At 43.3% G+C, this 24690-nt stretch overlaps 1 protein-coding gene across 2 annotated transcripts in view; it reads left to right on the forward strand.

Annotated features, from left to right (window-relative positions):
- The window catches only part of EIPR1 (EARP complex and GARP complex interacting protein 1), a 280792-nt gene that overhangs the window by 239965 nt on the left and 16137 nt on the right, over positions 1-24690 (forward strand). For both annotated transcript variants that reach the window (XM_088479510.1, XM_088479511.1), the window contains 2 exons: positions 9680-9847; positions 16703-16870. In XM_088479510.1, coding sequence (XP_088335636.1) covers positions 9680-9847; positions 16703-16870 — 336 coding nt within the window. The remainder of the gene's footprint in view (positions 1-9679; positions 9848-16702; positions 16871-24690) is intronic.

Raw genomic sequence — 24690 nt, forward strand, 5'->3', positions numbered from 1 at the left:
TAACCAGGCATCTTTACACCATGGATGGCCCGTAGTACAGTAAGTACAATATAATGTCTATAGCGGTTTACTGTAGTCTTGACACAAAGTGATAATTTCAAGGAGTGACTGTTTACACTGCCTGAACGTGATTGGCCAGCCTCTCATGGATTACAGTCCACTGCTACAGCATTGTAATCAGTACTGTAGTTTTCATCCGTGGAGCATTCGCCACCCAGCGGTTAAACTGTGTACTTCATGGCGTGTAGTCTATCATGGCATACAGTACACCTCATCACGCCATAATGTGCAGTATCTGCCATAACACATACTGACATGCCGCGACAGGGAAGCTAGAATGCCGTGCTATGAGCAAATATGTAGCAGGATACATCTGTATAACTGCTGGCCACCTTATTCTGTCCTTATCCACAACTCAATAGTTGTACGTCTGAGCCCAAAATAAAAGTGATCAACTGTCACCCAGTGTTCAGTACTAACAGTGCATCTCTGGTCATCCAATGTGTACAATTAAACTCAAACTATTTATATTAACACAACGAAAACAATGGATTCAGGTATCCCAATACAACTAAGGTTTAAACCAGATAAATGTGGTAAAAAGGCGCGATGAATAGGAGGCTCCAAATCCTGCACGTGACTTGGAACCGCTGTCATCCGGCTGGTAAATTAACTTGGATGATGACCTGAAGTCTAGGGTAGTCAACGTGTTTCGACTTTGGTGAGGTCTTTCTCAAGGTTGATGTAACTTTAGGGTAAAATGGGTTGCCCCTCATGGTAATAACTTCCTGGTGGGAAAACCAGAAGTAAACTGAAAATCAAAAATATGGGAATGGTAAATCAGTGAAATAGTACACATAGGGCCTGATTCAGAGCCGCTTGCTGCTAGCGAGGGCTCGCTCTGAATCAGGGCCTGTTTTTTTTTATTTTCTCCAGGCCGCTCGCAAAGCTGTGGGTGATTATCGAGACCATCGGGCTTGCGACGAGACCCTGTGGTAGGGTCTCTGCTCCCACAAGCACGAGTGGACTTACTGCTCTAATAGAGCATGAAGTCCACTACTGACATCACTACAGCAATGATCTTGTGTGCACAGATAATGAGCTAATAGGACAAAGTAGTCAATAAGTGGAAACAATAGTTAATAATAGATTACACATGTATCAAAGTACCAGTGCATGAGTAATATTTCTAGCAAAGCAAGACAGGTTAAAGTCATATGCAGACTTCCATAGTAGGCAATGATGATGTTAAATGTCAGCAGATGTAGCGGCAAAGCATGGCAGTTAATATTGAGTGTTAATGATAGAGCATGGCAGATCAAGGAGGAGCAAATAGAGGGAACTGATAGTGATCTGAAGTTGATCACCCAACTTGTTAGTAAGGCAGCTCTTTTAAATTACAATTCATAATCCACAATCCCTCAGTGGAATAACATAACCATCTATAGACTGTCACCGGCATCCTGGTCAGCCGAAAATATATATATATATTATAAACCAACAATCGGCATCCCTTAATAATGGTACCTTACAGTGTTCTATGACGCTCCAGGCGTTTTCCCGAAAAAAAGGGGGGGTCATAGACAGGTTGTTGCCTATGAATGGTGCTGCTATGCTGCAATAGTACCTGACAGGGCCAGTGTCAGGAACAAGCTGCTGCTTAATGTGTGACTTCTCCCATGCCAGCCCGTCTCCCAATGGAGTCTGTAGTAAAACCGACCTGCCGCTTAATGGGTAATGCTGCGACGCTCCGGACGTCTGTCAGCCCTCTGAGCCGCTAACACGAGGCCAGCGTGCACTCGTGTACTGTGTGTAGGCAGCGTCTCCTGGCTCCTGGCTCAAACTGCACTTCCTGGTATGAAAATCACCTGATGCGTTTCTCAGCTAATCAGCAAGGCCATTTCATCAGAGGCATAGTAAGGATGGAATTGTGGGCCTGATTCAGAGCCGGACGCTCTGACAAGAGCGCTCGCTCTGAATCAGGGCCCTCCTACCTAAAATTGGAGCGGCCTCCTTGCCGCTCGCATAGCTGTGGGTGGCCCACAGCTTATGCGAGCGGCCAAAAAGATGGTCGCGATGGTCAAGACCATCGCGACCATCGGGCTTGCGACGAGACCCTGCTGTAGGGTCTCGCTGCCGCAAGCCCAGGAGTGTTTTTGGCTCTATCAGAGCCAAAAGCACTCCCACTGACATCACTAGTGATGTCAGTGGGGCCGGCCCCAGACGGTAGGTGTTCTCATGGGAACGCCTCTGTCTCGGCAACAACGCCTCGGCACGCCCACCAAAGGGGCATGCTGTTACTCACCATCGACAGCACGCCCCCTTTGGTGTGAGACCCATAGCGACGGCTTGGCCGTCGCTATGCGGGTCTTGCGCATGCGCACGACGGAGCTCCCTCAGGGCACCATCGACCCGCTTGCGAGCGTTCAGCGCTCGCGAGCGGGTCTGAATCAGGCCCTGTGTCTCTGATTTATCTACACATGATATCAGATCTTAATTGATGTTAACCTATGTCTAATTAGATAACCACATTAGAAAATTAGGGTCTTAGCAGTCTATAAAGATTATATAAAGACATAAACTATTATTTATAGACCATATATGTGTGTACTACATATATAGAGACAAACACTATAAGAAAAAATATATATAATATAAATTAATAATAATACCAATACAATTCTAAATAGAATAATAACATTCTAATATATATAAAATTAAAAAATATATCATAAATCAAATATGAATATAAATATGAATAGCTATATTAATGGTTAGATATCTCATAAACAGGTTGTTATATAGTTATCGTGTGACTATATATACTTATTATACGAATGTATATCTTTTTATAAAAAAATGCAAATATATAATATTTTAAAAACAAAAACTTAGAGAACCTATATAATACAAAAAGACCTCTAATTATATAAATCTAAACATCCTCTTATGACTATACACCCTCTAATATTGTAGTCTCGTCATTAGTAATTCGACAAACATCGATCTTATGTGGAGATATAGATTCAAATATACTGATTGTCGATAATTCGACAAATATCGACAAAAAATACATTCAAATGAAATATGATTTACTAATTGTTAGTCAAAAGAGGGGTTTTATGTATACAGAATTCCAAAATATCGTCGGATAACAGTTAAAATATCTATAGACGTCAGAAAACGAACTAATATGAATATAATTATATTCGTCAAGATATATTGAGGAGAGGTATATAAAAATATGTAGTAATGACTAAGGTAAAATGCTGACAACATATCAAAAATGAAAGAAAAAGAAAATAAATTAAAAAGATAACCCGTTTTATTTTTAGTTATTTTCTTTTTTTGAGATCCTTTATTACTTTTTGAGCTCATTTGCTTTTCCTGGTACTTAATATAATATATTTAAATATTTTTTATATTATATTGTAGTCTAAACAGTTTTTGCATTTGTTATTAAACTATTTACATACTATATGTGACTGCTACAGCTCTTTCCTTAGCCAGTTCTTGAAAAATGGAATTAGTTGAGCAGCAATGTCTTTGGCACCCGTGGCCGGCATTCCATGTGCAGAGGGAGACCAGAAGTGACCTGATCATCACCATATTTAAAGTGGTGGGGCTGCCAAGTTCCCAACTTTAGTGACAATTGTTGTTGATGGCAAAATACACAGATGGTCATTATATGGCTGCATGGAATTCACCATTAAAGTATAGATGATTAAATATATATTAAAACCAGGAATTCAGCTCTTAGTCCTTATGTTCACAGTGGGTAATCGCATACACTTTTGAATAAATATAAATAATTAGTAAATGGTACAGATAAATAATGTCAAGTATAATAGAATATATAAATACGTTAAATGATAATAGGTAACAAAAAGGGGAATATTAAGTAATTGGGATCGTAAAATAGGTGATGAAGACGAGATGAACCATTTTAACTCCAAGTCAGAATTTAACCCTCCAGAGGTCATAGTTTTTAATTTGTAAATCCACATCATGCCTGATTTAGCTAGGCGGTCTTCATCCTCCCTATATCTCCAGGTAGACTTGATGAGGAGAATTCCCAGAGTCCACTTGTGGTACAATTGTGTACTTTTTTAAAGTGTTCTGGAAGGGAGAGTGCAATATTTACCTTTCTTGAATCTTGATATTCCTGCAGTGTTCCGTTAGGTGAGTCTTAAGGGCTCCAGTAGTGTGTCCAGTGTAGAATAGACCATACTTGTCCTCTACCAGGTAGACCACTTTAGTAGTATGGCAAGTGATGAAGTCTTTAATTTTGCCCTTGACAGTAAAGTCTGTAGTTTTGAATATTTGTGGTGGATATGCAGACAATGCAATTCCACATCTATGAAACTCAGTAGTGCAAACAGGATTAGTTGGTTTTAAGACCTGAGCACTCCTTGCAAGCCTGGATTTGAGGTTGAGAACTATTCTATAATCAAAGTTAGGTTTGGGGGGTAGAACACAGGTCAACACTGGTTCTTTTAACAACAGTGGCCAATGTTTCTTGATGACACCTTTGAAAATATTGTTTTGAGAGTTATACAGTATTTCATTATACAGTAGCTGAGATATTATTTCTCTCCTAGATAGTGTTAGTCAAATTATTTCTCATGATTTTGCTCAGGTTGTTTCTGTCCATGGCAAGAACTTTTTCTTTTGTGGTGTTGATAACTTCTCTCGTAGCCTTTGGTGATGAAAAGTTCACCCATTTTGTCAATTTGTTCAGCGCAAACTGAATTTTCTGAATAGTTCCTTCTTACCCTAAGCAGTTGACCTTATGGGACTCCTTTGAGCCTTGTTTGGTGATGTTTACTGTTTGATTGAATGTAGCTGTGCGTTTGTTGTTGTAGCATTTAGTATTGATCCTATTATATTTGATATAGTCGGTCAGATCAAACAAAATGATAGTTTTCTTGCTGGTTTTGAAACTTAGTAGAATATTGCAATTATTTGAATTGTGGTGGAAGCAGAAGGTGTTAAGATCTCTGGAGGACCAAATAATATTTTCAATTTAACAATACCACATAACCAGGTTTGACCCTACTGTGAAACTTGGACAAACAGCTGTCTTTTCCCAAAAAGCCATAAATAAAATGGCATAGCTAAGGGTAAACCTGGTTCCTATTGCTCTGACGGTTTATTGTATAAAAAATTAACCTTTACAGAAAAAATAATAGTTATGCAGGATAAATTTGATACCACATATGATAAATTCCTTCATATCTTCTGATGATGTTCTCTGCGAAAGGAACTGACATACTGCTTTTATCCCTTTGTTATCTTCAATAGTGGTGTAGAATGATGGGACATCTGCAGTAGCCAAAACATTTCAGCAATCTATTTGACCTCTTTAAGCTTATTTAAAGGGTGTCCATAGTATTCTAAAGGTAAGACCTTGTATACTGAACAATTGGTTGTAGGTTACAGTCTATGAACATGGAAAGGTTTGATGTCAAACTTTTGGTGCCAGATGATGAAGGGTCTGTACCACTTTTATGGATTTTCAGTAAAACAAATTACCGGGGTAACTGGATTCGCTATTTTTAAGTATTCAAATTCGGCCTCTGGGATAGCTGTATTACTATGTGTTTCATTTATTTGTTGTATGAATAATTTATTTGTGAATTTACTATACTATTGTGCGATTCTCCATCTCACCCTATGATTGGTTGGAGTTTCATCATTCACATCAGATGTCCAGAAAAGCACTGTCATTATTGAACACCACCTAACAAGAACACATCTTGTAAGCACTTTATGTTATGGGGGTTCTCCCCATCAATTCTATCTCCTTGTGTTTTTCCGCATCTATTTACTCACCTGAATGATATATCCATCCTGTTACTTGTATGTACTTCACTATATAGTATTTACATTCTTTTTCCACGTGGTTCCCATGAGGATCTGCCTGAGAAGTACTTATGTCCTCAAAGAAAGTGTTCTTTATTATTTCTACCCATCAGATTAGCACTATCTACCGCACCTTTTTTTTGTAGCTCTATCCTTCTATCCCTTGGGTAGGACCAGTGGGGCAGCTGTTGTCAGAAGCACCCTAGAGAGTCACTTCTACAGTATTTTCGCTGGTTTTCTTGACATCTCAGTTATCATTCTGAGTTTTGGATTCTGACCACATGTTATCAGTGTCATCTGGGGGCTGGTCCTTAAATGGCCACCTGTTACAGGCATATCTTGCCAGTCATACAGTAGCATTTACACGCTAGAGTTTACATGTTCCTTCTCTGTGCTCCTCTGTATCTTGTATGCTGACCCTGTTGACTGGCACACAAACCAAGCCAACATGTTTCTACCCTCAAGGGGTATTTTTTAATGGCTCTCATTCAGTTTTGTTTTACTCTCCAGGAGGTCTACTTATTACTTTTCCTCTTGCAATATTATACTATGTTTATATTTATTTCCCTGTATAAATATTGATCTGGATGACAACATTTAGATAAGCATTCCACTTGAGGGACCATAACGCTTCAAATCTAGAGCACACTTTCAATATTGAATCTTGTCTCAACTTTTCGTCATTTTGATTTAATTAGGGACAATCATCATACACCCACGAGTAATTGCAGCTATATGCTGTACTTACAGTACAGCCGGATTTGTCTGGATCTAGGGTCCGAGGGTTGGAGGAACAATATGTCAGTTCTCTTTATGTGCGTCACATAAACATACAAGAAGCAAATTATCAGAAGTGAGAGAAGTGTCTTAATATCCACTCTGTTGGTTAATGTAAGCTCACTTTAGTCCGTAAATAGGGATAGAACATATTAGTTCCAAAGCTCACCATAACATACGAAGAACTTTCAGTGCTCCTCCTTATGTACAACTACAATAAGTTATAGGGCACTTTTTATGTGGGTGGGGTGACTTGAAATCAAATAGTAACATTAAAGTTTCAGGTGCTGATGCATAGTATGACCATGTAGCTCTGTTGCCAAGCTTTTCCCATGCTGCTGGGAGAAGCTGAAATGAGATTTCCATTAGCAGATAGATGATTAAAATAAGAGGATGCTTGGTTAGGGGCATTCCTAATTTCCACTTCACGAATGGGCTTGAATTTCACTGGCCATCTTAGGGTCTCATCCTATACTTTTAATGGAAACTGTTTTGCGTCTGTAAGATGTAGTTTTAGGTACAATTACTTTAATCCTGCACTGTAGGATGTAATTTTAGGTACAATGTCCTAATGGGGATGCAATCGGGAAACCAGCTGTCTTAATCCCGACAGCCGGCTTCCCGACTGCTTTATCCCGGCGAGGGTTAAATGACAGGCGTCTATATCTAGGCGTCTGTCATTTTCCCAACGCCAGGAGACAGGCGCCCGGCATCCCGATCGAAGGGATGCCGGGCGCCGCAAGCGGACAGCCTCGGGGGGGGGGGAGCGTTAGGTTTAGTCACCCCCGGAACTTAGGGTTAGGCACGCCCCCGGGAGGGTTAGGGTTAGGCTAGGGGGAGGGAGGGTTAGGGTTAGGCAACCCCGGGGGGAGGTTAGGGTTAGGCACTCCACCGGGGGATTTAGGTGTAGGCAGCGGGGAAGGGGGCGGGTTAGGGTTAGGCACTTACAGGGGGGGATTAGGTTTAGGCACTTGGGGGGGAGGTTAGAGTTAGGCACCCCTAGGGAGGGTTAGGGGGTTAGGTTAGTTTTTACTTACCTGTGGATGATCGGGATTTCCAGCGCTGTTGGGCTTCCGCTGCTGGGATCTCTGCTTCTGTCGGCCTGCCGCGGACGGGATTCGAACTGCCATCCAGAGGGACGGCGGTATTTCATACCGATTCCGTCCTAATGACCCCTAACTCTCATTACCATAAGCCATACATTATGCTAAACTGAGCAAATCTTAGGTGTGAATTTAAAATGTTTATGTAATTGATTAATAAAGTGGTTGGTTGAAAAGATTTTTAGTATATTGAGTCATAGCTGAACATTTTTCATTAATTGGTGAAAATAAATACTTAACACAACTTTAAAGAATACAGGTTCCATGTGACTCTACTTGGCCAAGCGTCTCTTTCGCTCAAATTTGCATCTTAGTCACACAAATTAGACAATGAGACAGACCCGCTTAAGAAGACTGCACTGGTTATTTTGATGTGCGACACATGAACATCTGTGTGCGAGTGAGTCTGAATCTGTATATGAAGTGCTACCAAGCGTCTTTGGCACAGATTCAGTGCTATTTACGCTACACTGCTCGGCACGGCTAACTTGCGCTAAGCGTCTCGCATTGCTTGGCGTATTGAGGCTTGGTGTATGAGGACACATCTCTATGTTCATGAAGATGAGTAGAGGCCTCAGTGTTAGGTTGGCTGCAGGCTCCAGGGGACATTAAATTGGATATTAAAGTAAAGTTTGTGTATAAATTTACGTTATTTTTATTTTTTTTTTAAATTACTGATAAAGCGGCGGCTAAAAAGTCTGTTTGCCAAGGGGCGTGGCCTAAATCAGGGGGCGTGGCTTGATCATGTAGTTGCTGCTAGGCTAGCAGACAGGCTGGCTTTTAGGGGCTGCATTAGCTGCAGCCTCTGTGAGTCAGATAGGGCGGCCGTTATAGCAGGGGAGTGGCTTCCCATGGGAAGCGCTCTCTCTGCTATTGCTGTCTGGACTGGCAGTGCCAGGTGGAGAAAACACCTCCCTCTGGGACTGCCTGTCTGGCTGTGATCAGCAGGCAGTGTTTCCAATGGGAAGTCACTACCACTGCTGCTAACCTAGGCAGTGCCTGCGGGAGGTGCATTTTACTGGGGGGGGCTGCAGTTCCACAACCCCTAGGTAAAATCCGCCACTAGTTGATAGCAATGGTGCACAAATTTTTTTTGGGGGGAATGTTCAAATAAGGTCGTCTGTACCCGAGAGGCTGAGTTGAGTGACTAGAAGAGGATTTGTTAAACGAGTCCTATCTCCTGTCCAAGTCTTTTTTTAGATGCATAGAGGACTTGACACAGTACAAATCAATAAGACGGAGAGAAAAACATACTTTGAAATGTTATTTTAGTTATATTGATAACAGACCGTACCCTTTTCTAAAGAATAAAACGTGATAATATATATATTTTTTTTTTAGACGTCTCCTTTTCAATTTTATGTACAGATAATTTCACTTATTTATTACCAGTAATTCAGTAATTTATATAACGCACATATGTTCTGCAGCGCTTTAAAGAGACTATTTGGCCATTCACTTCAGTCCCTGCCCCAGTGGAGCTTACAATCGATAGGGTATGTCAGGAGCCAATTAACCTACCAGTATATTTTTGGATTTTGGGAGGAAACAGGAGTATCAGGAGGAAACCCACGCAAGCAAAGGGAGAATATACAAACTCCAAACAGTTACGGGAATCAAACCCTCCGACCTCAGTGCAGTGAGGCAGTAATGCTAACCATTATCTGGATTATGTTGATTTATTGAATGAGTAGTATCAAATTTGAACGCCGTGGTGGGATTTTTCTGCATTTACACTTCCATATTGAAACAGATCAGTAATGTAAAATTCAACTATGAATGAAATTATGTGAGAAAAAAAATACTTCTTTGCATGGTTTATAGTTGGCTGATTTCACTATTGACTGTTCCAGATATGTCTGGTAGAGAAATGCTTTTTGTATTGTTATCGATGGCACAAGTAACACACGATTGTTTGTTTACTCTCTTTCCAGGCAGATCTACTGCATAGACAATGCCCACGGCCAGCTGGTTCGAGACCTTGACTTCAATCCCAACAAACAGTACTACTTGGCCAGTTGCGGGGATGATTGCAAAGTGAAGTTCTGGGATACCAGGAATGTTAATGAGCCAGTGAAAACACTAGAGGAACACTCTCATTGGTGAGGCTCGCAGGGCTTCTGTTTCTCAGTGTTTATTTCTGTTGTATGCAAAGCAAGCTGTTCCATTTACATCATGCTGCCGGTATATAGGCACAGATGGCAGCGCAGCAAACTCAATACGTATGTGTTTAAGCAAACAATAGACCAAACACAGAACGAGATGAGTTAGCAGAGGGAGATATTGAGCATGGACATGTCTGTATCAGAATTTAGGTTTTATATGTGCTATTGAAATAGGGAGTCAGTACATGTAGCTCTATCACTTGATTGCAGTATATTTAATCGGATAAAACAATATAAAAAGTGTGGTATATTCATATTCAGGGCAAGACCGTGGTGCACTCTTCTAACCTGTTCTTGCAGCTTTTATTACCTGCTATTATTAGCTATCTTAAGCTTACAGATGTGTCCACATACATCTCACTTCCTTGCACGTTGAACAGCCTTTCTAGTCGCGCCGTGGCTTGACTCAGTCTTTGTGTGCGACTTTATACCTTCAAATAGGTCTTGGTCACAAATCGATGCAAATAGGACGCACAAGCAGCTTCTGCTGATTAAAATGATATGCGTCATGCTTATATTCTGTGTGCAGTGTGAAAAGCTGCGTTGCGCTGTGTTACAGTGTCACCGGCTGTGACACTGTAACATAGTATTTCTCATGCAGATGCAGTCGCTCACAGAATATAGGCATGACACGTATCTTTTTAATCAGCAGAAGCTGCTTGTGGGTCCTATTCACATCCCTTTACTACTAAGGGCCGTATTCAATTAGAGTCGAAATCGGACGTTTTCGCCATCGTTTGCGAATCGGCCGTCTGTTCGACCGATATATCAGCCGCGATAAGCCAATTTCGCCAACAAGAAAGCATTTCTCCAGCCTAGGGGAGGCAAAAAAAATTAGCAACATCCCTATTTTTGTGTAAACATGTGGGGATTTCTTACAGAACCCTTTGGACAGCCCCCCAAATGATACTTTAGCGAAAAACATTTTGTAAGTTGCGTACTTTGGTGAAAAACAACCGCTGAAATTTCGGTAAATTATTTTTTTTTTCCCGTGAAAAAAATGCGTTTAACGTATTGGGTCTGGTATTTCAGAGTGCCATAAGGATGCGCCAAGTGTTTTAAATATCACAGGGGGCTGGCGTAGGTGGTTTTTTAAAACCGCTAAAAAAACACCTGCGCCAGCCACGTGCGATGTTTAAAACACTTGGCGCATCTTTGTTGCCCACTGAAATACCAGCCCCAATACATTAAACGCATTTTTCACTGAAAAAAAAAAAATTGACCGAAATTTCAGCGGTCGTTTCATTAGGGGTCTGTCCAAATGGTTCTGTAAGAAATCCCCACATTTTTACACAAAAATAGGGATTTTGCACATTCTCCCTCTTGTTTTTAAAATGGAGAAAAGTTCTCTCCATTTTTACATGAAAAATCGACGATAAATTATTGCCGGTGCGATAATATCGCCGTAAGACGCATTTGAAGGTATATTAGTCACACAAAAAGACGCTCATCGCTACCGAATCACACAGCGCTCACGCATTATTTTTAACGCGACTTGTAGCGCACGGAGGTAAGATGTATGTGTGGACACATCTGTTGTTGCTGCTTGGCGGATCATTGATGATTAGTTTCCTGGAAAAGTGAAAAAGGTGCTATACATCTGGAAAATTGATCTCCCAACTGGCACCGACAATGTATAGCAACTGCATTTAATAAATATGTCTGCTTCTCCAGTAAAAGCCTTAATGGATATAATAACGCAGAATGGCATGTCCTGAGATTGACATGTGCAATCTTCCCTCCACTCCACACACATGGCTCTCACTGACATGACTGAGAGGGGACATTCCAGAGGAGAACCAGCGCTGGCACAAGTTCCTATTACAGGGGGGCAGAGCGAGGGCAGGCTGATGTGACTCAGCATATGTCAGGTCTATTTTACTAACTATATTCACTTTTATTACACAGGCCTTTAAAACTCCAACCATCATGAATATTAATAGCCTTCACATTAATTGGATAATCCAGCCCTGGCTGGTACACATTTTTTTTTTTTCTTTTAGCGACACTGTATATGCCTATTTATGACTACCCACATTTTTGCCCCGTAAAGAAGCATCTCTTATCAGTGCATCTTGCAGCCATAAGAAATGCCTCATCGGTGACTGGATCCCACTAACACTTGCTTGTCGCAGAAGTGAAAGAATGAGCTTGCAGGTTCTGAACTGATGTCTTTATGTGGCATGTATGACTATTTGTCAGTGCCGTAGCTAGGCATTTTGGTGCCCTGTGCCAGAAACAGCATTGGGGCCCCCCCCCCATATTTTAAACAGTGATAGTGCGCAGCAGAGGCATGCTCAAAAATAAAAGGGGTGTGACCTCACGGGATGGGATGTGGCCACACAAAAGCACATATTACACCGCACATTGGTGTCCGTTATTCACATTACACCGCACAGTAGTACCCCAAGCCCCTTTTATACATGCTACGCCTCACAGTAGTACCCCTTATACATGTTACGCCTCACAGTAGTACCCCTTATACATGTTACGCCTCACAGTAGTACCCTTAATACATGTTACGCCACACAGTAGTACCCCTTATACACATTATGCCACACAGTAGTACCCCTTGTACACATTGGACCTGATTCAGACCCGCTCACTAAGGTGCGATCGCTCTCTCTGAGCGATTTTCGCCCATCTGCGCATGCGTATAATTTGCAGTGCGTGTGCGCAAGCCATTCGTTGCGATCTGATTTTGGTTGCTCGTAAGCCACTATCAGGTCGCTACTTTGAGTGACAGATTTGTGCCGTTTGTGGGAGGTAACAGGGGAAAGTGCTTGTGAACGGGGGAGTGAATGTGCGACGCAGGCGTGTCAGGCCGCCAAAACGCTGTTTAAAGGGCGTGCATAATTAGCAAAGTAATGTCATTGTACACGTCACCTGCATGTATTTCATCCAGTACTGATCGCTGTGCTTGCGGCAGGTTAAGGCAGCCCCAATGGCTCATGATGGTCCCGATTAATCCTTCATTTCCCGGAGATGACGTGTGTTGCGAGTGGCAAAGGGGCGTCTTCATACACTTGCGAGCGCACTTTGCCGTAGGTCACTAAAACATGATGGGCGTCCTTACGCGACGCAGTGCGAGCACTTCATTTAAATAACTGGCCACTTTTTGCCAGCGAGCGACCGCAACTTGCGAGCGGGTCTGAATGAGCTCCATTGTCACATGGAGCCCTTTATACACATTACGCTACACAGTAGTACCCCTTATACACATTATGCCACCTAGTAGTACCCCTTATACACATTGTGTAACATAGAGCCCTTTATACACATTACGCTACACAGTAGTACCCCTTATACACATTATGCCACACATTAGTACCCCTTATACACATTGTGTCACATAGAGCCCTTTATACACATTACGCTACACAGTAGTACCTCTTATACACATTGTGTAACATAGAGCCCTTTCTACACATTACGCTACACAGTAGTACCCCTTAAACACATTACGCTACACAGTAGTACCCCTTATACACATTGTGTCACATAGAACCCTTTATACACATTACGCTACACAGTAGTACCCCTTATACACATTGTGTAACATAGAGCCCTTTCTACACATTACGCTACACAGTAGTACCCCTTAAACACATTACGCTACACAGTAGTACCCCTTATACACATTGTGTCACATAGAGCCCTTTATACACATTACGCTACACAGTAGTGTGCTTTATACATGTTATATCACCCAATCACAGCCCACACTATTACAGGCCCCATTTATAGCTATCACTGCCCCCAATCACAGCCCACACTGCCCCCGTCTCATGCTCTCACTGCTCACAGGCCCCACCTATAGCTATCAGTGCCCTCCAAGTACAGCCTACACTGTTCCCTGTCACATATCCCAATGCCCCCATTCTCACTGTCCCCCTTAAAGAAATCAGTGCAACAAATCACAGCCCACACTGGTCCCACTTATAGCTATCACTGCCCTCCTCACACAGCCCACACTGCTCGCCCCTCCCAGCTTACTGCCCTCCTCACACAGCCCCTGCTCATAGCTCACTGCCCTCCTCACACAGCCCCTGCTCACAGCTCACTACCCTCCTCACACAGCCCCCACTCACAGCTCACTGCCCTCCTCACACAGCCCCCACTCACAGCTCACTACCCTCCTCACACAGCCCCTGCTCATAGCTCACTGCCCTCCTCACACAGCCCCTGCTCACAGCTCACTGCCCTCCTCACACAGCCCCCACTCACAGCTCACTGCCCTCCTCACACAGCCCCTGCTCACAGCTCACTACCCTCCTCACACAGCCCCCACTCACAGCTCACTGCCCTCCTCACACAGCCCCCACTCACAGCTCACTACCCTCCTCACACAGCCCCTGCTCATAGCTCACTGCCCTCCTCACACAGCCCCTGCTCACAGCTCACTGCCCTCCTCACACAGCCCCCACTCACAGCTCACTGCCATCCTCACACAGCCCCCACTCACAGCTCACTGCCCTCCTCACACAGCCCCCACTCACAGCTCACTGCCCTCCTCACACAGCCCCCACTCACAGCTCACTGCCATCCTCACACAGCCCGGTCACATCCCCACACTGCTCTTGCTCACACTGCATCCCTCAAAGCGCACCCCCCTCACCTGCCCCCCTACAGGACACACTGCCCAACCACCCCTCTCCTCTTACCCACGCCCTGCTCCCCCTATATCTCTTCCTCATAGCTAGCCCAGTGCTGCACGCTGGCTGTGACAACTCCACTTGTGGCGGGGCGGTAGCTGCTGAGCGTTTTGAGTGAGGCAGCGGCCGCACCATTCTCCCTGCTGCCCTCCCCTCTTTCCATCAGCCAGTGTTAGACACTGAGCCTGCACTGGCTTTCATGCTACAGAGGCACTTGGTACATTGTGGTGGGCGGCCGACTTCGCTCCCTCAGGGCTGCTCCGCTCTGTGCGGCGGCACCGGCCGCACCACCCTAGCTATGGCCCTGGTATTTGTCGTCGTGTTCGCGGCTTTTTATCCATGCCAAGTTCCGTTGTGCTTCGTATATAAACCCAGACTTACACATATATACAAGTGTTGTGTATCAAATTAACGACTGTAGTCTTGTGAAGTGGTTTGTGGCATACGATTGGTACTAAAATGTATTTGCAGGTGAAAAGTTGTTAAAGAGACGCTCAGTGCAAGCCTAGTCACACTGGACCTGGTGGCTCACTTGTTCTAGGTGTCTCGCGCCACATGGCGCATTGAGGCTTGGTGTATGAGGATACATCTGTATTTGATACATGAGCTTCTGTGACATTCTATAAGTTTTATTTTATATGTCAGGATTTACATTATTAAGATTGCTTTAAGCATGAATTAAAGCTCAATATATAACCGTCATAGTGTCAGGCAGTATTAAAGACTAAAAACCTGTGCCCAGATACAGATGTGTCCTCATACATCTAGCCTCCTTGCAAGCTAAACAGCCCTTCTAGTTACTCCATGCCGTGGTGTGACTCGGTAGCGCCAAACATCTTTTCGTGCAACTTTCTACCTTCAAATGCGTCTTATTCACTTCTGCTGATTAAAATGATATGCAGCATGTCTATATTCCGTGAGCGACTGCGGGTGTATCTGCATGCGAAATGCTACGTTACAGTGTCAGCGGCTGTAACACTGTAACATAGCATTTTGCAGGCAGATACACCCGTAGTCGCATACAGAACATAGGCATGCTGCATATCATTTTAATCAGCAGAAGCTGCTTGTGCTACATATTCACATCACTGTGCGAATAAGATGCATTTGAAGATAAATATCGCACGAAAATACGCTTGGCGCTACAGATTCACACAGAGCTCCCGCGTTGTGTAGCGCGACTTGTAGCGTACGGAGGATAGTCGTACAGAAATCACAATAATACAATAAAGCGTCTATTACTAATTGCATTTTTATAGGCTAATGTGTTTCTTTTAAAATATGATCAACAAATGTCGATATTTTCAATGTGTTGGCGTTTATTATCTACGGTAATGTTGAACATGTCTGGAAAAATTCAGCCTATTGTATCTACTACACAGTTGTTTTAATGTTAAAATGTACATGATTTAAATTTTAACAATGAAATGCCAAAATTTATTGACACAATAGATTTTAGGAGCGCATTTTCACAATATTATTTGGGATATTTCAGAAACAAGAGAATTTAGTGCTTCCTACACTAGACATTAGCAGATGATGTGTCTGTCTAGAAGGTCAAAATGGAAGAGTCCCCAGAGCCCAGTAGAGCCTGGGGTTTCTATGGAAACCTCACACAGTAGAGTGTAAAATATATATTTTAACACATGTCATACTATAGATTATTTTTAAATCATTAGTTTTATACAACATTATATCTGAAGAATGGGGTTGCATATGAACAGATGTGTATTTCTGTTTCCCGGAATAATCGTAAAGGAAATGCCTTTTGTCATTTATGTTTAGTATGCGTTTTCTTTTCTTTAATGTTTACGAGAAAGATGCTAATTCCGGATATTTTTGAAAGAGAGCTGGAAGCAACGTGATGGAGTCCAAGAATTTCTCTTGGTGTTTGAAATTGTATTCCACGCTGTGGAAGCACCATGAATCTAAGTCAAGACTCATGGATATTGGTCAGGACTCATGAATATTACTCAGCACTCATGAATATTAGTCAGAACTCATGAATATTAGTCAGACAGTGCCTCAAGTGATGTCACAGTGTTTGTAGCAAGCTTTTAGGCTAGATACTGGTTTAGCACACTAAATAGCTGCTTCTTTTTAATGAGATCTATTCTTCTATTGATTTTGCTTTCAGGGTCTGGAGTGTCAGGTACAACCATTCCCATGACCAGCTGGTCTTGACAGGCAGCAGTGACAGCCGGGTCATCCTTTCAAACATGGTTTCCATTTCTTCCGAACCATTTGGACACCTTGTTGACGATGAAGATTTGAGTGATCAGGAAGACAATCAACACGATGAGAAGTAAGCTAAGTAATCTGATCTAAAGGTGGCCAGCTCCTTTTCACACAAAAGATGGACTTGAATACTGTAGGTGTGCTGTGTATAATCCTACTGTCCCTAACATCTTTATTTTTTTTATTGTCTATCATCTATAACACAAAGAACTTCATGGGGCCCGATTCAGAGTTGCGCACTGCACATGCGTCACTGCCTGCGTACTCAATTTAGATCAGTTATGAGAGATTCATAAGCCGCATATCCACTAGACGACACCGTTATCGTTCTATCACGCGCAGTATCGTGCAGTGGATATGCCTTCAATGACCAGCGATGCGCGGTGCCGCTGGTCGTTGACGCCGCCACTCATCGCTCGAACCTGCTGTCCAACCGGACGATATCGTCAGGTTGTGCAGGTTCGGGGATGAGGGAGTGTGCCGTCACTGAACGATATATATCGTTCAGTGTGGGCTCAATGTCCACTGCACAATATAATGAACGATTGAACTATAATGATGTCGTTATCGTTCATTATATCGTGTAGTGGATATGCGGCTTTAGTGGCTGCAGCTCTGTTGCTTCTCACATGCAACTGACTGGGCGTTACTGGGACCCAACAGGGCATTTGCATGTGGAAGAAGTGCTCCGTAGACAGAGTTGTGGGCACAAAGGTGAGCGTATGAAGAGATCTGCCCAAACTCAGTCAGTTCATCTTCTCCCATGGGTCGGCAAGGTGCAAATGCAGATATTAGTGATGAAGGCTGCACTAATGAGCGGCGGGCTGAGGGCAGTGTGGTCACAAAGATGTGTATGACTCAGAATACAGGCGGATGTTTGCGTAGATTTATGATCACTGGAAGTAGCCGGAATTATGACGGCATTACGTGTGACTAAGGATCAGGCACTTAGTGTGAGTGGGCAATGGTTCAGTGGTGGACCCTCATTGTCAGGAGAAACCATTCTGTTGATCACAAATGCCCTTTCTGTATAAAAGCAGTATTAGAACAGACTGTGGTGCCCCCTCTGAAGCCTTATTTGGAGATTATTGCACTGCAGGAAGTGCTATATTTCTGTCATAATGCGAGGAGACAAGGTGGTTTTGTATACCAACAAAAGGCACTTTAAAACTGGAGGAAATTGACGGACAAATTTCTGAGCATCAACAGCATGCTTGGTAGGTGGCTCACAGGACAACAGTTACAAGCACAGCTGAACAGTGGCCGAAGTAACCAAGTCTCAGTTTTAACTATGAAGAGAAGACTTCGAGCTGCAGTTTTGGCTGGTCGAGTGGCAGTATGAAAGCCATTGCTTAGATGGCAAAGAGGTTTGTCTTGGCCATGAAACATCGCTAGAGGACTATTGAAGACTGTTAGAAGGTCTTATGGACCGATTAATCAAAATTTTAAATGCTCGGCTCATCATGGTTTTTTTTTATGCCATGGAGTATGTGAATAGATGATTCTCTAATGTGTGACACCAAAGGTCAAACATGGGGGAGGAAGCTTGATGGTCTGGGGGTCTTTTGCTGAATCCAGAGTTGGTGACTTGCACAAGAGTGACTGGCACACTGATCCAAAAGGGCTACCACAGCATTTTGTAGTACTGTTCAGTAGCCCCTGGTCTATGCCTAGTTGGTCAAGGGTTCTTCCTACAGTGAGATAATGACCCAAGCTATACATCCGATCTATGTCACATGTACCTTCAAAAAAAAAGGTAGGCCTAAAACTATGAAATAGCCAGCACTCCAGACTTAAACCCCATCAAAAAGCAATCTACAGTTTTAACACATTTGTGAGAACATCGACACCAGTGTTAGAAAGAACTTCCCGTACAATATTTAGTTTCCAATGTATAAAGAATGCCACAAGTGTTGTCAGTGGTTATATCTGCAAAAGGTGGCTATTTTTGTGAGAAATATGTATTCATATAGATATGTGTCCTCAGGCATCTAGCCTCAATGCGCCACGCTGTACCACTTGCCTGGCGTGAGCTACTCTGTTTGCGCCGGGTATCTTTTTTTTGTGACTAGGACGCACCAGTTGACTGTGTACCGGAGTCTGTATATGAACCACAACGGAATTGGAATGAAAAAAGCTGCGGCCGCTACATTGTAGCACTTTGTATACAGACTCAGAGACTCAGTCGCACTCAGATCAGTGGCAAACGCAGGATTTCTAGAGGGGGGTTTCCAAATGCTTGACTTTAGAGCGAGTGTGCCCAGTCCACGAAGAGGGTATAATTAGCACTTAACCAGCTTTAATATGTGTCATACATAGTGTATAGCGTGTCATGATAATTCCAGCATATACAGGACCAGTGATCACAGTAAGCCATTATATATGAGCTGAATGTTTTTATTTCAGATGTGGGCTCCATTCCAGAGCATTGGAGCAAGTTCCGGGAGTCTGGGGGAGCAGCAGAAGAACCCAGCACTACCCTGGGCATATATGTACATATTGGCCTCGTTATGCACTGGATAGTGTATTATTATATGGTATTAATAATTAACCATATTGATGGTCTATAGCAGTGCACCCCTAACAGTGCATGTTTTCCAGATCTCCTAGTTGGTGCACAGATGTATGTTAAAAGATCCACAGGCTGGTGTTAATGATTTAATTTGTGATACTGAGAAGCACATGCAGCACTAGTAAAATTCTATATTACTATTTCCATTGTGGTCATGGTGGGCTGGGGAAACCCCCCTGCGTTTGCCTATGCAGATATACAAGTGTCACATATCAAATTAATCAGCACAGTGTGCTGGTGTGTCTTAGACCCATCACATTGCAACTTAGACATATTTCCGGCAAAAGTAGATGCAAAAAGCGCGCCCAGCGCTACCAGAGTCTCACAGGACCTGGCACGCCGAGAGGGGCGTTTTAGCACAACCGCACCAAAGATGTGTAAGGACACATCAGTAGGATGGTTTGAACACTTGTAAACAGGGCTATTTTTCTGGGAAATAGGTTCAGGAAATGTGGGTGGAGCTACTGGAGGTGGAGCTATAGAAAAACAAAAATATATATGTATTATATATACAAACACACATATACTGTGTCTGTATATATATATGTATATATATGTGTGTATATATATATATATATATCGATTCACACCCGGACGCTAAGCTGCGCTCTCTTGCAGCCAAAAGGGGCCGGGTATGTAAATTTCTCGATCGCACTGTCTGGTGTAAGGACGCCCTCTATGTTTTAGAGAGCGATGGTATAAAGACGGCCACTTTTCTTTCTTGGCACACGTCATCTCCAGGAAGTGTATGATTAATCGGAGCTGCACGCAGCGCTTGAGGTTGACCCTACCATACCGCAAGCACTGCGATCACTGCAGGCTGAAATACAACCAAGTGACGTGTACAATGACGCATCTTTGCTAATTATGCACCTTCCCCGTTACCACCCACAAACGGCACTGTCTGTCACTCAAAGTAGCGTCCAGTCTGTGTACTACGAGCGCGCAATACCCGAGCGCAGTGGGTTACTCATGCGTGCGCATATTCCCGCAAACGCATGCGCAAACGGGCGATTATCGGCCATAGCGTGTGTCCGTTGCTTAGCGGCCAGGTCTGAATTGGGCCCTGAGTTCCTGCTTGTTCCTGCTGAAAAATAGCCCTGTTTGCAAATAAAAATAAAATAATTATAAAATTTAATATAGAATAAAATATGAGCTGCCACGTCACCTGTGGTAACCACCCCACAAAAGTCAAACCAAACAAACAAAATGGTGCTGGCACTAATATAAGAAAATGGTTGTGTGTGTGTGACGGGGGTACGTCTCTCACTGCTTCCTATTGTGTTGTGCGTTGACCTGCCCCAGCAGAAAAAAGTATATTTTGGACTCCAGCATGGATGTGAGCATGACAAGATCATCATCCATCATACACTAATATTTCCTCTATGGCCCTTTAGGTTCTGCTGCTTGTGGTAAGTTACGGCTTGTGGTTTCCACTCCTTTTCGTTATTAAACAGCTCAGCTTATATTACTCAGTCTCAGAGAAAGCATTACACCGAATTAGTGACTGCTCAAAATGTACAGAGTCAAACTCTGCTCTCACACATAATTAGGGGAGTTGTAGAAACATCATCATCTGGCCAGGATAAGTTCTCCAAGCAGAAATCAGGTTTCCTCATCTCTCATCTCTTTCCATTACTGACAGTGATGTCACTTAGGTGAGAAAAGTCATTCTACATTGGTGGACCTCTTCCACCTCTCACTCTTGATGCACAATAAAAAAAACTAAATTATGTATATTATTTGCTTTGAAAGGTGAATGGCCTTCTTAAACATCAAAACTGGGGTAAAGGGGTTTCTTAAGAAGTAGGGTTACTACATTGACTCCCTACCTGAGTCAGTCAGGGTGGTAATTGTTTTGACGGCTTGAGTGATTCTATTGGACTTTTGTGATAGGGGATGTAGGTAACATCCCGGCAGTTAGGATGCCGACGCTCAGATTACCAGCACCGGAACCCCCGACAGCAGTCGGAATCCGGGCACCAGTGTCCCTACCGCCGGTATCCTGGTGGTAAGTATTAGGGTTAGGGGAGGGTTAGGTTTAGGCTGTGGAGGAGAGGGTTAGGTGTGTGTGTGTGTGGGGGGGGTTCTAGGGTTAGGCAGCAGGAAAGGAGGGTTGGGGTAGGGATAAGAGATTAGTGTAGGAGGAATTACCTTTGGGCATCGGGATTCTGACTGTCGGGATGCCGCTGTCAGTATTCTGACCTCGGTAACCCGACCGCCGGGATCCTATACCCAACCCTTGTGATCCCTCTGTGTTGATCCTTTTGTCAATTTGATCCCTTTTCACAACCTTTTAACACATAGGACCGCACTGTACATGTGTAATACAGAGACGGATGCATTTAGCAAAACCGCTGCATCTATACTAAAATATCAACTGTGTGGCCATCGGACATCTCAGTAACCTCAGGTTTCTCAGGATATACGGTATAATCACCCTGCAGAAGCCAATAAATCTGCATCAGAAGACGCAGACCATGGCCTAGGCACGCCTACAAAACAGGGCAGGCACGCATCCATTTACGTCAAACGCTCCCCCTCTCCCCCAAAGGCCTCCAGGGCACTGAGAACGATTTTGCTGAACAAGATCTAAAGATGCACAGTGCGACCCATCTCCGCATGTGCAGATCTCCAACCATCGAAGACATGCGTTAACATTGAGTTGACTTATTTCTCTGAATCAGGCCCAGAGTCACAGTTACGATTGAAATGCACAATCTCAATAATGTCTTGAAAATGTTCTGGGCCGTGAGAGAGAGGAGGCAATGCGGATGCACGAAGATGGCCCGTATGATGGGCATGTAATGGGAGTGTCGCAGGTGTCTCTCTGAAGTGCTTGCAAACTCAGGGCCTTATTCAGCAGTACACGTATATGCACCGCTGAACGCAGATTGCCGATGGTTGTACTGTGTGACCGCACGCAGAGCAGGAGCAGACTGTCAGTGATTGACAGTCTGCTGCCGTTTGTGGAAAGGGCCGCGACGGCCACAGTTTCCCGAAAAAGAGGCATGTCTCCATTGTTGGGGGGGGGGAGGGAAGAGGCCAGAATCTCCATCAGTTGACGGAGACTTCCTGGCCTCTTTGCTGTATCTGCGGCGGCTGTCTTGCGTAATCCCATGGGTCACTTATTCAGATGATGTTATCGCAGATTATCCGATGCTGCGTCCTTGGATGCAGCTGGGATAAGTAATACATGCAGGAGGCACGACACCTCCTGCTGCATTACCGTAATTGCAAGACGCAATTGCAAAGCTGTGCTGAATCAGGTCCTCATATAGTAGTGCTCAGTACTAAGGTGTGTATAACGTGTGGTAGGTGCACCCCAGTAAGAATGGCCCTGCTCTTCTTGGTATAGAGGTGGCTAGAATATAGTAAAGAAAATAAGATTTGCTATTTGGGTGGTTATGGCTTCCGTGTAATAGTGTAAAGCATGACATTGTTTTCCTTGGTATATTTGCTGTTTAAATGCAAGACATTTGATATTAAACCAAGTAAATGTGACCCCAGACATGAGGTAAATCCTGACAGGTAAGGGGGGGTTTGATAAAGCTTCCTTTGAATAGATTTGATCTTTTGCTGATGTCAAGAGAAGCGGAGATTTAGGTACGACGCAGCGTGTGCAGCAACATGCCCATTTCACAGGGCTTCGCTATCAAAACCGCTCTAAGCCATCCTAAAACCTGATAACCTAAATGTTTTTACAAATGCTTTCAAAGGATGGATTTGGAGACAAAGCATTCAAAACAATTTCACACTGTATTAAACATGCGCATTTAACTATAATGCTACAAGTCAAAAGAAAATATTCATTGGTATATTGTAAATTTACTGATTTTACCTTTTTTTTTTGTTTTGTTTTTTTTCAGCTACTGTTTGCACACTTCAACTTTATCAAAATGGCCGGGTGGCCATTTTGTGACACTGCATGGCAATAGCTTGATTGCATAGTGTTACTTCTATTGTGTCTTTTTACTTTATGTACTTTTAGCTTTGTGTATGGGTGTAAACTGGGCAGTTTTTACACTCATTTAAGTATAAACCTTAAGATGCGTACACACGTTCAGAAACAGCGACAATTAGATAACGATCGTTATCTGATCGTTCTGCATGTGTTGGATGATCGTTATCGAACATCCAACACATGCATTAACCTATAATGACCCGCGATTAACGATCGCGGGTCCCTATAGTAAACAGGCTAACATGTTAGAAATCGACCATGTATGCCGGTTTTCCCGGACGATGGTCGATAACGACCATTCGTGCCCGCGCATCAACCATAGTTTGGTCGTTTGCAGGGGCATTAAAGTGACAGATTTAAATGATAACGATAAGATTCTTATCGTTGTCGTTTAAATCGTTCACTTTATCTGAACGTCTGTACGCAGCTTTAGTGTTTAAGCCACATATAAATGTGTGTATTAATTACAGCCATATTTTTCCATCTAATTTCATCTTTTTACATATTTGCATGAAGTTCATTTTAAATATTTGCTTCGATGCATTCAAGCCAAACAGCCACTCTCAGCGCTCCAGGTACCGTGACGCAGGGCCGTAACTAGGGTAGTACGACCAGTGCCATGGCACAGGGCACCGCAGGGCAGGGGGCGCTGTTTGGGCCTGTCAATTTTCCTGTTTATTATCTTCTTACTTGTAGTTTCCTCTTCTTTTATCCCCAGCATCTCATGGCTTCCCCTATCTCTTCCTTGGCCCTTCCCCATGAAGCCATGGCACCAATGCTCTTTGGCACAGGGCACCAAAAAGTCTAGTTACGGCTCTGACTGTGAGACTCTAGTAGCGCCGGGCGTCTATTTTTTACTTCAAAAATGCGTATGTCACAATGTGAAGTGACTACGACGCACCAGCAGACTGTGCAGATTAATTTAATATGTGACACTTGTATATCTGTGTGCCACTGACTCTCTGAATCAGCATACGAAATGCTACAATGCAAGTTCCATTGTGCTTCATATACAGACTGAGGTGCACACAGATATACAAGTGTCACATATCACATTAATCAGCACAGAATGCTGGTGTGTCCTGGTCGCATCACATCGCGATTTAAGACACATTTTCTGCAAAAAAAAGATGCCCGATCCTAGCAGAGTTGCATGGGACCTGGTGGCTCACCCACACCAGGCATATCGCTGTGCGCCGAGTATTGAGGATAGATTTATGAGGACACATCTGTATATTGGTTCTGGGTTAATATGCCTAGTTCCTCAGCCCACACCAACAGCTAAGTTAAATATTATAGTATCTAAGACATTATAAAATAAATTACAAGGGGCTTGGCTTGGAGTGGCATG

The sequence above is a fragment of the Taudactylus pleione genome, unplaced genomic scaffold (genome assembly GCF_031769625.1).
Source record: "Taudactylus pleione unplaced genomic scaffold, aTauple2 ptg000238l, whole genome shotgun sequence".
In the NCBI taxonomy this organism is placed as follows: Eukaryota; Metazoa; Chordata; class Amphibia; order Anura; family Myobatrachidae; genus Taudactylus; species Taudactylus pleione.